At 44.7% G+C, this 13,984-nt stretch overlaps 1 protein-coding gene across 1 annotated transcript; it reads left to right on the top strand.

Annotated features, from left to right (window-relative positions):
- Nucleotides 1-231: 231 nt before the first annotated feature.
- On the top strand, nt 232-12,386 carry LOC107120463 (coiled-coil domain-containing protein 47; the record flags this gene model as incomplete). The annotated part of the gene is made up of 9 exons (XM_015423169.1): nt 232-353; nt 1,900-1,965; nt 2,934-3,035; nt 4,990-5,100; nt 6,276-6,361; nt 7,284-7,342; nt 7,512-7,621; nt 8,486-8,653; nt 11,408-12,386. Coding segments are annotated over 9 exons (905 nt in total), but the record flags the coding sequence as incomplete, so codon positions are not given.
- Between the last annotated feature and the right edge of the window lie 1,598 nt (nt 12,387-13,984).

Here is a 13,984-nt window from a genome sequence, read left to right as displayed (position 1 = left end):
TTTGTGACATGTGGCAAAGTTTTGCTTCCTAAAAAGGGGGTGGGGGACACCTGAGATTAGTACCCCGGGGAAAAAACCACCTGGCTCTGAATGTTCCAGCTCAAGCTCCCATCCTGGATCTGTGTTGGAAGGAGCATGCAAAGGCCAGCCGGCAACACACCCGTCCTCTGCAGGACCAGGGCAAGCACCCTATGGCAGGCTCCCATTAATTAGCATGTGCTTTCATTCAAGGCGATGATGGCACGAATAAAGATGCCACGAGCACAGGCAAGCTGAACCAAGAGAACGAGCATATCTACAACCTCTGGTGCTCTGGTCGGGTGTGCTGTGAGGGCATGCTTATCCAGCTTAAGGTAAGAAGAAAGAGCATCTTCAAACATCATGTAACTCTTTAAATAGATGAATATTTTTCCGGGTAACATTCTTTTTTTCTAGAATGGCAGAACCCCAGTGCAGAAGAGTCTCCGCTTCATACCTGTATATATCTTGTAGTCCTGGATTAATGACTGGGTGTTACAGGCGAGGAAGAGGAGACTTTCTGATTCATTGTACCCTGCATGCAATGGCAGTGGGTTTTTTTCTCATTGTACAGAAAAGCAGGAGAGGGTTGGCTGTTTCCAAGGCTTGATTGGGGGACTAGAGCAAGGAAACAGAACTAGATGTAAGCTGTTCTGAAGCAGGCTGAGGAACAGCCAGTTCAGGCCCCCATTTCAATGGGAGGAGAGAGAGAAGGAAGGACCCCTATCCCATTGTTTTCTGCAGGATCATTCTTCTCCCCCACTTTGGGAAGATGGGATCTGGGTCCTAGCAAGATGGGTGCTCAACTCTAATCACCCTCTTCTCTCCCATGGGAGGAAGAACGGAGTCATAATATGTGAAACGACTGCACCAAAACTCCCAGGCAGGGTTTTGCTGGCTATTTCAAGTTCCATCTAGGGTTACCTAACCTCCAGGCGGTCATGGTGTTCTCCTGGAGTTACAATTAATTTCCAGACTACAGAGGAGGAAGGGCACCTTTGGAGGATGGACATTGTGGAATCACATCTCATTTGAGCTCCTTCCTCTCCCCAAACTCTGTCCTGATGCTTCATATGTGGTGGAGATGCCGAAAAATACAAAGCTACTGGAGGATGGTGCAAAATATAATTAAGGAAATTCTTGGTGTAAATTTAGTACTTAATCCAGGGGTATATCTACTAAATATAATAGCAGGGGATCAAGTATCGCACCGGGAGGTATATATTCTGTTGCATGTCTTAACTATTGCTAGAATTTTGTTAGCAAAATACTGGAAGTCGGATAGAATACCCACTCGGGGAGAAATAGCATTTAAATTGTTGGAAGCCCCGGAAACGGACATGATACTTGCACAATTGCATGGGATTGAAGATAAGGTCGTAACTAACAAATGGTCTAGAGTAAAAAAATGGGTAGAAAATATGGTTTAGTGGACCCAAGCTATAGAGATTTGATGTTACAATATGTGAACCAAATGTCAAAAAATCAATAAACATACTTAAAAAAAAATCATTGGGTGTAATACTTAAAAAAAAATCATTGGCTAGAATTTTGTTAGCCAAATACTGGAAGTCGGATAGAATACCCACTCGGGGAGAAATAGCATTTAAATTGTTGGACGCCGCGGAAATGGACACGATACATGCACATGTGCATGGGATTGAAGATAAGGTCGTAACTAACAAATGGTCTAGAGTAAAAAGAATGGGTAGAAAATATTGTTTAGTGGACCCAAGCTATAGAGATTTGATGTTACAATATGTGAACTCAATGTCAAAAAATCAATAAACATACTTTAAAAAAAAATCATTGGGCCTTTGGAAACATGGGAAGTCATGCTAACTCTCTTACTTAACTGTGGCCCCAAATGCTTTCTTTCAGTTTCTCAAGAGGCAAGACCTGCTGAATGTGCTTGCTCGCATGATGAGACCAACCTGTGACCAAGTGGTAGGTGTTCAGTTCTGCAGCCTAAGAGCAGCTTTGGGTGGGTTAAGCTCATGACTCCTTTAGCCTGGTGAGATGTGTCTGGCAGTGACTTATAGGCAAAAGCTGGATATGTTCTTGGGTATCCCTGACTGAACTAAGAATGAATTCAAATGGCCATGAAGAGAGTGGGCGACACCTAGTGAAATTTCAGAAGGACTCTGAGACAGGAGAATAATGGGTTAGAACCAGAATTTGTCAAGTATCCTTGAGTGCATGCTTGCCTAAACTTAGCTTGCAGAAATCCTGCTTTTCTTGGTGTAACATGATCAAGGCTTTCTCACTGTATGCAGGGGAGGGGAGTGGGCATCAGCCGCAAGCCTGTCACGGCGAACATTGTTCTCTGTTGTTCCCTTCTAGACTGAAATTGTGCAGAGTGGCTCAAGCTGCATCTTTTGGTTCACTGACTAAATAGCTGTAGATGTTTGAAGGAAGATTGCACTGTCAATTTCTTCCATTTTTTCTGGCATTTTAGGGGTTCCTTCAGGGTTGCTGCTACTTTAACGAGACTGTTCTTGACAACGGTGTTAAATGAAGCAATACTTCACCTGCTTGATGGGGGCTAAAGAAATAACTATGTCCTTCAGTGCGGTTCAGTTAACTCTATTACAGTTTGAACAGCGCCATTCTATGGTGGCTGTACATCAGATTGCTCCGATTGTGGTGTGTGTGCTGCTGCTAAAGGGGGGGGGGGCGTATTGGCTGCTCTCCAGGCATTGCTCTATAATGTCCCGTTTGGTCACTATATATTTTTTGGGGGGTGTCAGAATAATTTTATCCTGTGGTTCCCTCTAATCCCACCCTGATATTGGCTGTATGGCTGCCTGTGGTGGCAGAGCTTGTTTATCTCTTGGCTGTGACATGGGTGAATTAGTCTGTTTTCTGGATGAATTAGTCTGTTTTGCCAATCTATGCTTATTTCTGTCGTCCAGCAAATAAAGGTTACGATGAATGACGAAGATATGGACACCTATGTGTTTGCTGTTGGGACAAGGAAAGCCTTGGTGCGGCTTCAGAAGGAGATGCAGGACTTGGTATGTATGGCACTGCAAGTGGTCCACAGAATCTCACATGTTAACAAGTGTTGTCTATTGGAGTAGTTTCTGTGCACAGAGCATATGTGGCCCTCTTCCATAACGAGCGTGATGTGGTGTAGTTAGATTAGTGAAATCTGGGTTCAGATTCCCAGTCAGTCACAGAATGAATTCACTGTGTGACTTTTCTCTCAGCCTTACTTGACGGGTTGTTGTGAGGATACCATGGGAGAGGGGCCCTGGGAGGCTGATTCTTCTGCTTCTTTCTTTACACCGCTCTGAACTCTGTGGAGGGACGACACGATAAAAATGTACTGGATTCGCTGCTGGTGTATTGGGTATGGTGCCTCAGGAGTAGTGGCTGCTTCAAAGTTCTCTCCTGTTTTGCTGTGAGAATGGAGAAGGCCGGAGCATTGTGGGCAAAACACCACACTGTGCATATAAAGAGAACTTGGAGCAGGGTGGATTGGTTGGTTCAAATACAGTTCCTTTGGGTGAGAAGTGGTGAAGTGAGGCGAGTAACTATGTTACTTATAGTCCACCTTTGTCACTGGGACTCAAGGTGGATCGCACAGAGTGAATTAATACAATTAACAGGGTGGGACATTCAAATAAACAATAAAATAGTATTTGGGTTGTAGAACCAATCAAAAATTTAAAAAAACAGGACTGAAGAAATACAAAATGGATAACATGACACATTAAATGATGCAAAATTACATAGCAGGGTCCAGCTTACAGCAAACTGTACACAGTAGTATAGGCCACAGTCAGTAATAATTTGTCGAAGTAACTTTGTGAATGATTTATTGTTCTGGGGTCACATAACTACTCTTCCCTTTCCCATGAGAATAATAATAATAATAATAATAGTAATAGTAATAAATCTTTCAATTTATTAATCGCTCAATCCTGCAGAGCTTGCTGGCTCTGAGCGATTTACAGTTACTCATTCATGCGGGACTAACAGTGATTTATGGGGGTAAGGGAGGACAACATATATCTTTTAAATCACACACATCCACAGTTGGCGAGGGTTTGCTCAGCTGCAGGGTCAGACGTATCCCTTCGGCATATTCACTTCAGCTTGGCTAGATGAAGTCAGCTTCTCCAGGTCTTGCAGCGCCACACTGCCACCGCCTAGCCGGAACAGCCCATTACAGGCTTCTCAGAGTCGAAGAGATTTTTTTCTTTAGGCTTTCAATCTCATGAGCTGAGCATTCCTGTCCTCGGCTAGCACCTCCCCCACTGGGGGATCTTTGGTGTCGGCTAACACCTCCCCCACCCTCTCTAAGGAGTGGTACCTATTTTATCTACTCGCCGAAGCTTTTGAACCGCTGGGTGGACGGCGAGCTAGGGACAAGGCTGGTAGCTCACACCAACACGGGGCTAGAACTGACAGCCGTACTGTTCAGCTCAGATGTTATTAACCAAAGGACTGGTGTTTAATAGCAGCTGAAAGCACTGGGATACCCATACTGAAGCTTTTTCTCTGTGGTGTGTGTGCGTGTGTACTTATTTCCCCTGCCTCAAAATACTGTAACCTACCCTGGTGTTTTCAATAGATCAGTGTAAAATATCATTTAAATCCTATAGTAACATTGGCATGCACTCTCTCTGAAGCTGAACCTTGTAGCCATGAGAGGTTAAGCAGACACATGTTATGAGCCACTTGCGTCTCTGATGCATCTAGCTTGAAGGTATGATAAGATGGAGGGAAATGACAAGAGCACTGTAAGAAGTTATGCTTTTTAAAAAAAAAGCCACAGTGTAAATGCAGATATCAGTGGCTTTCAGTCATGCACCAGTTAGCCAGGAAATGCATGGCAGGCTTATCTTCAGTTTTTCCTGATGAGAACTGACATGCGTGTCCATGATTTTTTAGGCACCTGCTTGCATGCAAGGGTCGGCAGGTATGGAATCAGGTTGTAATGCAGCAATGTCTTCCCAACAGAGCGAATTCTGCAGCGATAAACCCAAGACTGGGGCGAAGTATGGACTCCCAGAGTCATTAGCTATCCTGTCAGAGATGGGTGAGGTCACAGAGGGAATTATGGATACTAAGGTAATATCAAATAACTGTTAATTTAAAAAAAACATGCATATTGTACTTGGTGTGGAATCCCGCGAGAGTTGTAACAGGGCAGCCAAATGTCAAAATATCACTTTGCATTCTGAGGCCCTCATCTGTGATGTTTGACCAAGAACAGCCTTGTTTGTCTTGGATCCTTCTGTCTCAAACAGCTTGGGGGGAAAACGGGACATTCAGCTTTGAAACTCATAGCTAAAGTTCCCAGGGGATTTGGGTGGAGTCTTGCAGCTGCTGATAATTTGTGTTGGCATGTTGTAGTGGGCAGAGTGCTGAATGTAGACTTAAGGTACTTGGGTTCCAAATCCTCCTTGGATCGAAATTTACTAGGGTGGCTTTGAGCAGGCAAGTAACTTACAGCTGTGTATGTGTCCCAACATTGCTATGATGGGGATGAAAGAATTATGAGCCACTCTTGTCTTTTTCTTTTTCTTTTTTTTACAATGAAGCGCCTGAAAATTACAATTTGATGTTCAGTATGATGGACTTTGATATCCTTGGGTTTCAGACTACTCACCAGTAAAACTCATTGAATAAAACATGAACATGTAACATTCTAGATCAAGCCAAAGTGCCACGTAGCCCTGTACTGTCTCAGGACAGTAGCTGGTCAGAAGTTCCAGGGAAGCTCACCAACATGGCATATGATGGCCATGACCATCTCCTGTGGTTTGTCCTACAACACCTGGTAAATCAGAGGTGTTCTAGCCTTTGCATAGTGATGATGATGGATAAACTGCATGCTCTCATTTTCTTTTGCCCATGCCCAGTTATCGAAAGAGAGCATGAACTATCTCAATATATGTTAGTTGATTTAGGGGATTAATTGACACAAGATTTGGTGATGGCCATTAGTCCAGATAACCTTTGAGACTGTTTTTCTCCATAAATTTACCTAACCTGTTTTAAAGCTACAGGGCATGTATAGCTGGATGGAACCTCCGAGTCCATAGGCAGCATGATTCTGAAGAGCAGGGGCTGGGGATGGAGGGACGATGGCCCTTGCTCTGATGCTGCAGTGTGGCTGCTCTTCTTTTGATTGCAACGCTTAACCATAGTTAGTGGGTAAAGGCTAGTTTCCGATGCTGTGGATAGTGGCCATTAAAAGGTCTTGCTTCCCTAATATGCTGAAGTCTTCATTTTTCTTGTAGATGATCCATTTCCTCACGCACTACGCTGACAAGATCGAGTCCGTCCATTTTTCGGATCAGTTTTCTGGTCCAAAACTTATGCAAGAGTGAGTATGCTGCAAGAAATACTAGGTTTATGAATTTATGCATGGGGTGCCGTCCGTTTGTTTATCCAGGATTCCAGGGAGCTGGGCAATGCCCATGTGACCGGTAACGGGGTTTATTTAAGTAAGGGCAAGGCTCAGCTCTGTATTTGCTTTGAGAAAGCTCCTATGGAATGAGAGAACTGATGTGCTTAAACAAGACCGCCTGGCAGAGAATCACAGTCCCTTTGCTTTCCTAGCAGTTACTTCCAGGCAGTGTTGCAGGAGGTAGGACCCAGCAATTTGCCTGCCTTTTACTGCCGTTCCCTGATCTCGCTGCTGGAAGCAGGATAGGCAGTAGCAGTGGGGATCTGGCCTAGTAATTGCCCAGATACTTTTGAGCTGTAAAAACAAGGATGTGCTTGTTTACAGTGCGAGGATTGTTCAGTGAGGACTACCAGTGCTCAGAATCCCGTGTAGCATATCTCTTGCATTGTGGGTAGCCGACAGCTATGTCAAAACCTTTGACAGTTGCAGAAGGGCAGCCTGGATACTCTTGAGCTGCTCTTTGTACCTTGTGTAGGAGTACTTGAGATGCCTTCCTCTGGATACCTGGAGAGGTTGTATGGAAACAGTGAGAGCTGTTGCTGGGTCAGATGCCCCCCACCATTTCTCCCCCATTGGGGTTTATTGTGGGAAATGTATTCACAAACATCCTGCAGGAAAGTACTCCCATACCATTCTAAACATTACAGGAAGTTCCTGCCATACTTCTGAATTTTTCTGGGCTCTCATCTATTACAGGATGCGTGCAAATGCATCCAAAACAGGAGCCCCCTCCTGCAGTTGGCTTGTGGTGCTGCCTGGGTCAACTGCTCTGTTAAGCTTTATTTGTTGTGTGTTTTATATCTTCCTTCCATCCAACCCTCTTTTTGTTCTCTGCTAGGGAGGGTCAGCCTTTGAAACTGCCTGAAACCAAGAAGACACTATTGTTTACTTTTAATGGTAAGGAAGCATCCCTGGTTTTCAAGTGTGTCTGAAATTGATAATATTCCGTTAAGTAGAATGTCATTCCACCTTTTTCTCTGGAAGAGAATGAACAAAGCTCTCTCCCCCTCCCTCCCCAATTGTCCTGGACATTAAAACTGAAGAAAATGTCTCTCTTGCTTTATAGTGCCTGGATCAGGCAACACGTCCCCAAAAGACATGGAGGCTCTGCTGCCTCTGATGAACATGGTAATTTATTCCATTGACAAAGCAAAAAAGTTCCGTCTGAACAGAGAGGTAAGTTGTCAGTTAACATGTGTGGCTCCCTTTTGAAAAAGATTAATAATTAAATTCTGGGCAATTTCTCCGTCTTCACTGTTTTCCCTTTTCTCACGGTAACTCCATCTTCTGCTGTGTGCGGAATGTGTATGCCCTCAGTTGATTGTGGGCCGCATATAGCATACCATGTAGTGTACTGTGGGCTAGGTGGGATGCAGGAGTAGGTGGGACCGAGGGCTTTCATAACAGTCGCTCCTCCCAACCCTACCTGCTACAGATTATCCATCTGTGACCTTTTAGCATGCAGGTGGTAATAACAGAATGCTTGTAAACATGTAATGTCCTTCTCAGAAGAAGTGGATTTTTCCTCCCTATCAAGGTGGTACCTAGGTTCTTTAATAGAGAAATTGTGGGACAAGGTATGAAGGTTGAGGACCACTAGGCTGATGTTACAGGTTGTGGTTGCACATAAGATGAAAGTGAGCAGGGAGAAGAAAGAGATTAAGCAATGTAGGGCTTTAGAAGCTGAAACCAGCAATCTTGACTTCTGTCAGGAAGGCCAGAGTGGTATGTTCAGAGTTCAGATGTTGTAACACAGACTATGATGTTTTAGTTTTCTGTTGCAGTTAGGAGGACAGCCACTATCCACTCAGCCCACTAAAACGCTCGTGTTGTCCCCAAGGGCAGCTTGCATAAGCATATGAGAGGAGTCTGGTGCATTATAATAATCTAGCCCATTTTGGAACAGTTCATTGCTTAGTTTTTGTCTCATGTGAAAGTATCCAGAAGATCTTATTGCAACATTGCCCGATGTACAAAGTGTTTAATCCTGTTAACTGTGACTCGTTTTGTGTGTCTCTCTCTCCTCACCGCGGGGCAAAGGGTAAACAAAAAGCAGATAAGAACAGGGCGCGTGTAGAAGAGAATTTTCTGAAACTCACCCATGTGCAAAGGCAAGAGGCAGCTCAGACTCGCCGAGAGGAGAAGAAGCGGGCTGAGAAAGAGAGGATCATGAATGAGGAGGATCCAGAGAAGCAGCGCCGCCTGGAGGTAAAATAAGCTCTCGAGAGAAGCCCCTAGTGCTATTAAGTGGAAGTTGAGCTTGTGCCAAAGATCTTTGTTGTGGTTAGGAGCATGCCAGTTTCGGAGTTCTCTGTGGAGTGGTGAAACGAGGACTGCACGTTTTGGTTGGTTGCTCGCTCTTTGTTGTGCTGTGAGATTGTGATGAATTTGCTTGTACTTAATACAAGAAAGGCTGGTGAGGTATGCTGGAATAGAGATTAATCTGTGGAAGGCTGTCACTGATCTTTCAGAGTGTGAGCCCATGCCTCTGTAGGGCCTTGTGGAAAGTTGCCCAAACTTCTCTCTGATCCCTTGCCAGGGCCTGCCGTGGTTGACTCAGAAGTTGACGCACAACCAGTTGATGATGTGCTAGAGTTCAATGGGGCAACAACTTCATTCTTTTCTCCCTGCTTTAGCTCTTTGGAGCATGTTGTGGAGCTGGGTAACTGCGCCATGTCCCTTAATTATTTTTTTTTAAATTCTATTTGTCACTGCTTTGGGAACTGCAAATCCGTTCAAGATTGTGGTCTCTCTTTTGCAGAAAGAGCTGTGATGGGGTTGCATGGTTTCTGTGTCACAACGGTCACGTTTAGTCACTCAGTCACACAAGCAACTTTTGTTCCTTGAGGGTGGCCATTGTTACGTCATTGGAACCGCTTAAGATGAATGAAATGTTTGGGGATGTGGTTTGTTTGGTTTGGGAGGCCAGTTGCTAATACGAGTTGTGTCCACTGATTACGCAGCCTGCCTCTTGAGATGTTCCTGGAAGGTCCCTCCAAGATGTTCCTCCAAGGCTGCCTAATGAGTTTCATGTCAAAATGAGGATTTGAACCCGGGTTTTCTCCTAATCTAGAATCCAGTGGTTCAGTGACTGCATGCAGCGCTGCTGCAAGGGAGGATTTGGGGGACAAGATTCTGAGGTCCCTGGCTGCTTTGGAGGGTGCATGCAGCAGAGGAAGTCACGTGATTTGATTTCATATACTGTTTCTGTTGAATATGTTGTCTGAATATTTCTGTTGCGTCTGGGTATTGTGAGTGGGGCCCAGAAGGAATCCAAGCAATGCTGTTAATAAAATTTTAAAAAATCAAATATATTCCTCAATCTGAAACAGATGGAGTACCATTTAATAATGCTCTTCTGTATGTAGTAGAAGCAGCAGAGCTATACCTGGGAGAAGCTAGTACTTAACCAGAGTCTGTTTTCTTTTCCTTTTCTAAATTTAAAAAGGCAACATGAATGCTTCTACTATAAGTAGTGTGACAGGGGGCATGCATTTGGTTAAAATAATAAGGATTCTTTTTTTTAAAAAAAATAGCCCTTTAATGTTTTGAAATTGGCACAGACATTATAAAAGAGAAATGTGTTTCTTATTCTCCTTGATGTCAGAGGAACTAGCTAGTACGTCACATGACACTTGTGTAACCGCAATGTTTTAAGGGACTGGGAAGGCAGGACTGAAAGGGGCTCACCCTGGGAGTTTCCAGCTCCTTTCTACCCCCCGTTTGTCTTTGTATGCCTACAGTACAGGTATACCAAAAGCCAGTCATTTGGGGTCCGTTCCGATAGCAGCTCTGCAGACCTCGGGGCTTCCAGTATGCCTTCCACTGTTGCTTGTGAGAGCAATTGAGTGGGCTTACTCCTTGCATTGGGTGGACTTACTCCTTGCCTAACTGACTGGTGTAAGGCAGGGTATTAGCCCATGGAGAGAAAGAAGAGCTTTGTCTGGGCCACTCATAAGATGTTCTAACTGGACACCTATGTGTAAAGGCTGCCTTCTGGCAAAACTAACCGTTCTGCAGAGTCCAGGGTATTTGGAGCTGGGGCAGGACCCGTATAAGTTGCACTGCTCTTATAAATTCCATTATTGAACACCTTCCTGCCGATGAGCTGAGCTGGCTTGTTTCTGCTGCTCTTGTAGAGAAAGCTAGGCAGAATGCTGTCCCAAAACACAACTTCCAAATAATAATAATAACATCCTCAAGAAAACTGGGTTCTCTGTGAGCAGCCAGCTCTTTCGCAGGTGACCTGGATAGTTTCCTCTTCATATTGATTAGGTGTTCCCCTGCTTTGGCCATTTGCAAAGTTTATTTTGGGTTGTAACTTTTTTGGCCAGTCTGGGATACAGTGGGAATCCTATCTCTTGTGGAAGTTGTATTTTTAGCCCTGCGTTCTTGGTCCCCACAATGCCGGGCTTGACCTGGCGCTGAATGTCATTCCTACTAATCAACAGAAGAAACAAATTCCTTTTGTGACTGTTCCACTCGTTTCCTAAAGCGAGGGCACTAGCCGGGGGAGAAAATGCCATTTGGATCACCCACACCTACTGAGTCTCTATTGCATTTTCTGCCGTAGGATGATGTACTTGTCCGGAAGGCCTTCGATCTGCTCATAAGAACATAAGGAAGAGCCTTGCTGGATCCAACCATTGGTCCATGTAGTCCAATATCCTGTCTCACACAGTGGCCAACCAGTTCCTCTAATCAGCCAAGAACAGGGCGTAGAGGCTGAGGCCTTCCCCTGATGTTGCCTCCTGGCACTGGGATTCAAAGGTTGACTGCGTCTAAATGTGGAGGTTCCCCTCAGTCACCATGGCTAGTAGCCGCCAATAGACCTATCCTCCATGAATCTTCAACGCTACGCAATGGGGTTTTTTTCCGGGGGGGGGGGGGGTGTCTTGATTTTATTCTGTGAACAAAGCGCAGAATTAGATGATAACACGCATTTTGTTGTCTTTGCAACAGGAGGCTGCTTTGCGACGGGAGCAGAAGAAACTTGAGAAGAAGCAAATGAAGATGAAGCAGATCAAAGTGAAAGCCATGTAGGGGGAGGGGTAAACGCTGCAGGAAACCCCTTTCTTAGTGCCAACCGTAGAATTTCAGTTTGCTGCCTACAAATGAGCTAATTATGTCCGTGATCTTAACAATTGCCCATTGAGAACTGCATTTGACCTACCGCTTAGTTGCATACGGAGTTATACTTGGAAGCATTTTCTGTGGACATGTCAGCGTGGAAAGGTTATTGGAACTGGTTACCATGGAGCTTTTCCTGGATCAGTCACAGGGTTATGTCTGGAAATGGGTAACCAGTTCTGATGTAACATTTTCATTATAGACGCACTGGACTGCTTCAAAAAGTGATCTCGCAAACACCAAAGCGACCCTGCAGTTGGCAGCACAAGAGAGATCCTTTGCCTCGGCACTCCCAGCTGTTGGGTTACAATCCTGGCAACTGCTTCAGTCCCGTTTTATGTTAATGGGGCTACTAATAAATATTTTTCAGGATTGCAGCCAGTGTTCTGGTTTTATGTAACATGCAGATGTGTGTGTATATATATAGAGAGAGAGCTTTGCAATTGTCTTCCATCCTGCTGGGGTTGCTCCACACCCCCCCCCCATTTTGGATGACACTGCGGAAACTTTTGATAGTCCTTGGGTTCGGTCTACTACTAGTTTCTTTAAAAAAAAAAAAAAGTATGTACCAGCAAATGCATAAGCACTTTGATTCTGTTTTGAGGCTTGGGGGCAAAATAAAGAATTACAATACTCTGTTTTATATATATTTAAAAAAACAAAACCTCACTGTAGAAAGAATATCCACTCCTTTCATTATCAGTGCAACTTTTTTTGTTGTTTAATTGCTTGATGCTAACTTATATTAATCCCTGACCTGGATGGCCCAGGCTAGTCAGATCTCAGAAGCTAAGCAGGGTCGGCTCTGGTTAGTCCTTGGATGGGAGATCACCAAGGAAGTTCGGGATTGCTGTGCAGAGACAGGCAATGGCAAGCCACCTCTGAACATCTCTTGCCTTGAAAACCATAAAGGATCACCATAAATTGGCGGCAACTTGCCGGCACTTTGCACCACCTACTTACATTAAACTCAAACACATGATGTGGATAGCACAGGTTTTTAGTGGGAAAAACGTTTGCAGTTCCATCAAAAGTTTCTAAAAATGTACCAGGTAGGTTTGTTTGTTTTTCCTGCCACAGAGAGGTATGAAATGAGTAGCATTTAAAGACTTACAGTTTTCAAACCACATAGCTTGATAACTTCATCTTTATCCTGCTCTTCCCTGTTGCTACACTTTGAGCAGTGTACACAGAGGTCATTTCGGGGGGGAACGCGGGGGAATGCAGTTCCCCCGGGTGAGGTGCAGGGGGTGGGGCACATGACAAAGCTCCGCCCCCTGCTTCCGGCCACCCCGCTTCCGGCCCTCATTCAGCCAGGAGGAGGCAGGAGAAGAGGGAGGGTAATTTTTTTCCCCCCCGCCTCTCCCCACCCCTGCCTGCCTGTGGCCAGGGAGGGCCTTGGCGGGGCTTCCTCGCACTCCCGCCGGCCTTGCAGGTCTACCGCCGGGCCCCTGATGTCAGGGGGTGTGGCATATGCTAATGAGTTATGCTAATGAGTTCCCCTAGCTCTTTTTCTACGAAATGACCCCTGAGTGTACATAGTATATAATCCAGAATAGTTCCCAGGAACTCTTCTGCCAAGAGCAGTTTGAGGCAAACAGATTGGAAATCTGTTGGTGGATTACTAATCCCAAATACTGTGATGAGACTGCACACAGATGAACATTTCTATTAAGTCTCCATGTTCTGAACCTACAAATACATGGATTGGTGTATAGGGAATGATAGGTGCAAAGAAATTTGCCTGCTGGTAAATTTAGTTTTGTTTAAAAATTGTGGAAGTTTAAAAAAAAATATGTGATTCCCAAATGTTACATTGCCTTGATGCTGCATTGTGGACCTATTGGTGTGCATGCACAGCTTTTGCCTTTAATGAAGGATGCTGCACAAAGATCTGTGTGGGGCCCGGCCTGTGGTTCCACATGCGTGCCTCCAACCACATGTAATCTATTGCCCCCCCCTCCTCCAGGTAGGCTTTGTGCACCTGGTTTCTGCCCATGGCTCTGCTGTACTTGATTCCCCACACGGACAGCATTTGCTGATTCTGGGTGAGTGCATACATGTGTGGTTTCTTTCCCTCCTAGGGCGTTCAACAGCTTTCTCTAGATTTTGTGATTTTTTTTTCTAAACATGTCTACTTCTCTGCTATTCTAACTGTTTTATGTGGCTGCAGGCTGTGTAACATTTAGATCCCAGCTTCTTGTCAACGAACACTGCAATTATTCCCTCAACAAGGTAGAAGAATCTTAAAGGAATGTATCTTTTATACCTATAGATGACTCTTTATGGAGGAGCTCGTGTATGCTGGGGGAAACCAGTCACCTGAGTCGTTTATGCTTTGTGGTCTTGTGGAATTGCTGCATTTTATAAATGCTTACCTAGAGGGCATTTAATCATTGTGTGTCATGG

The sequence above is a fragment of the Gekko japonicus genome, unplaced genomic scaffold (genome assembly GCF_001447785.1).
Source record: "Gekko japonicus isolate JY-2015 unplaced genomic scaffold, Gekko_japonicus_V1.1 scaffold661, whole genome shotgun sequence".
Lineage (NCBI taxonomy): Eukaryota > Metazoa > Chordata > Lepidosauria > Squamata > Gekkonidae > Gekko > Gekko japonicus.
This window is presented reverse-complemented; position numbering and strand designations above follow the sequence as displayed.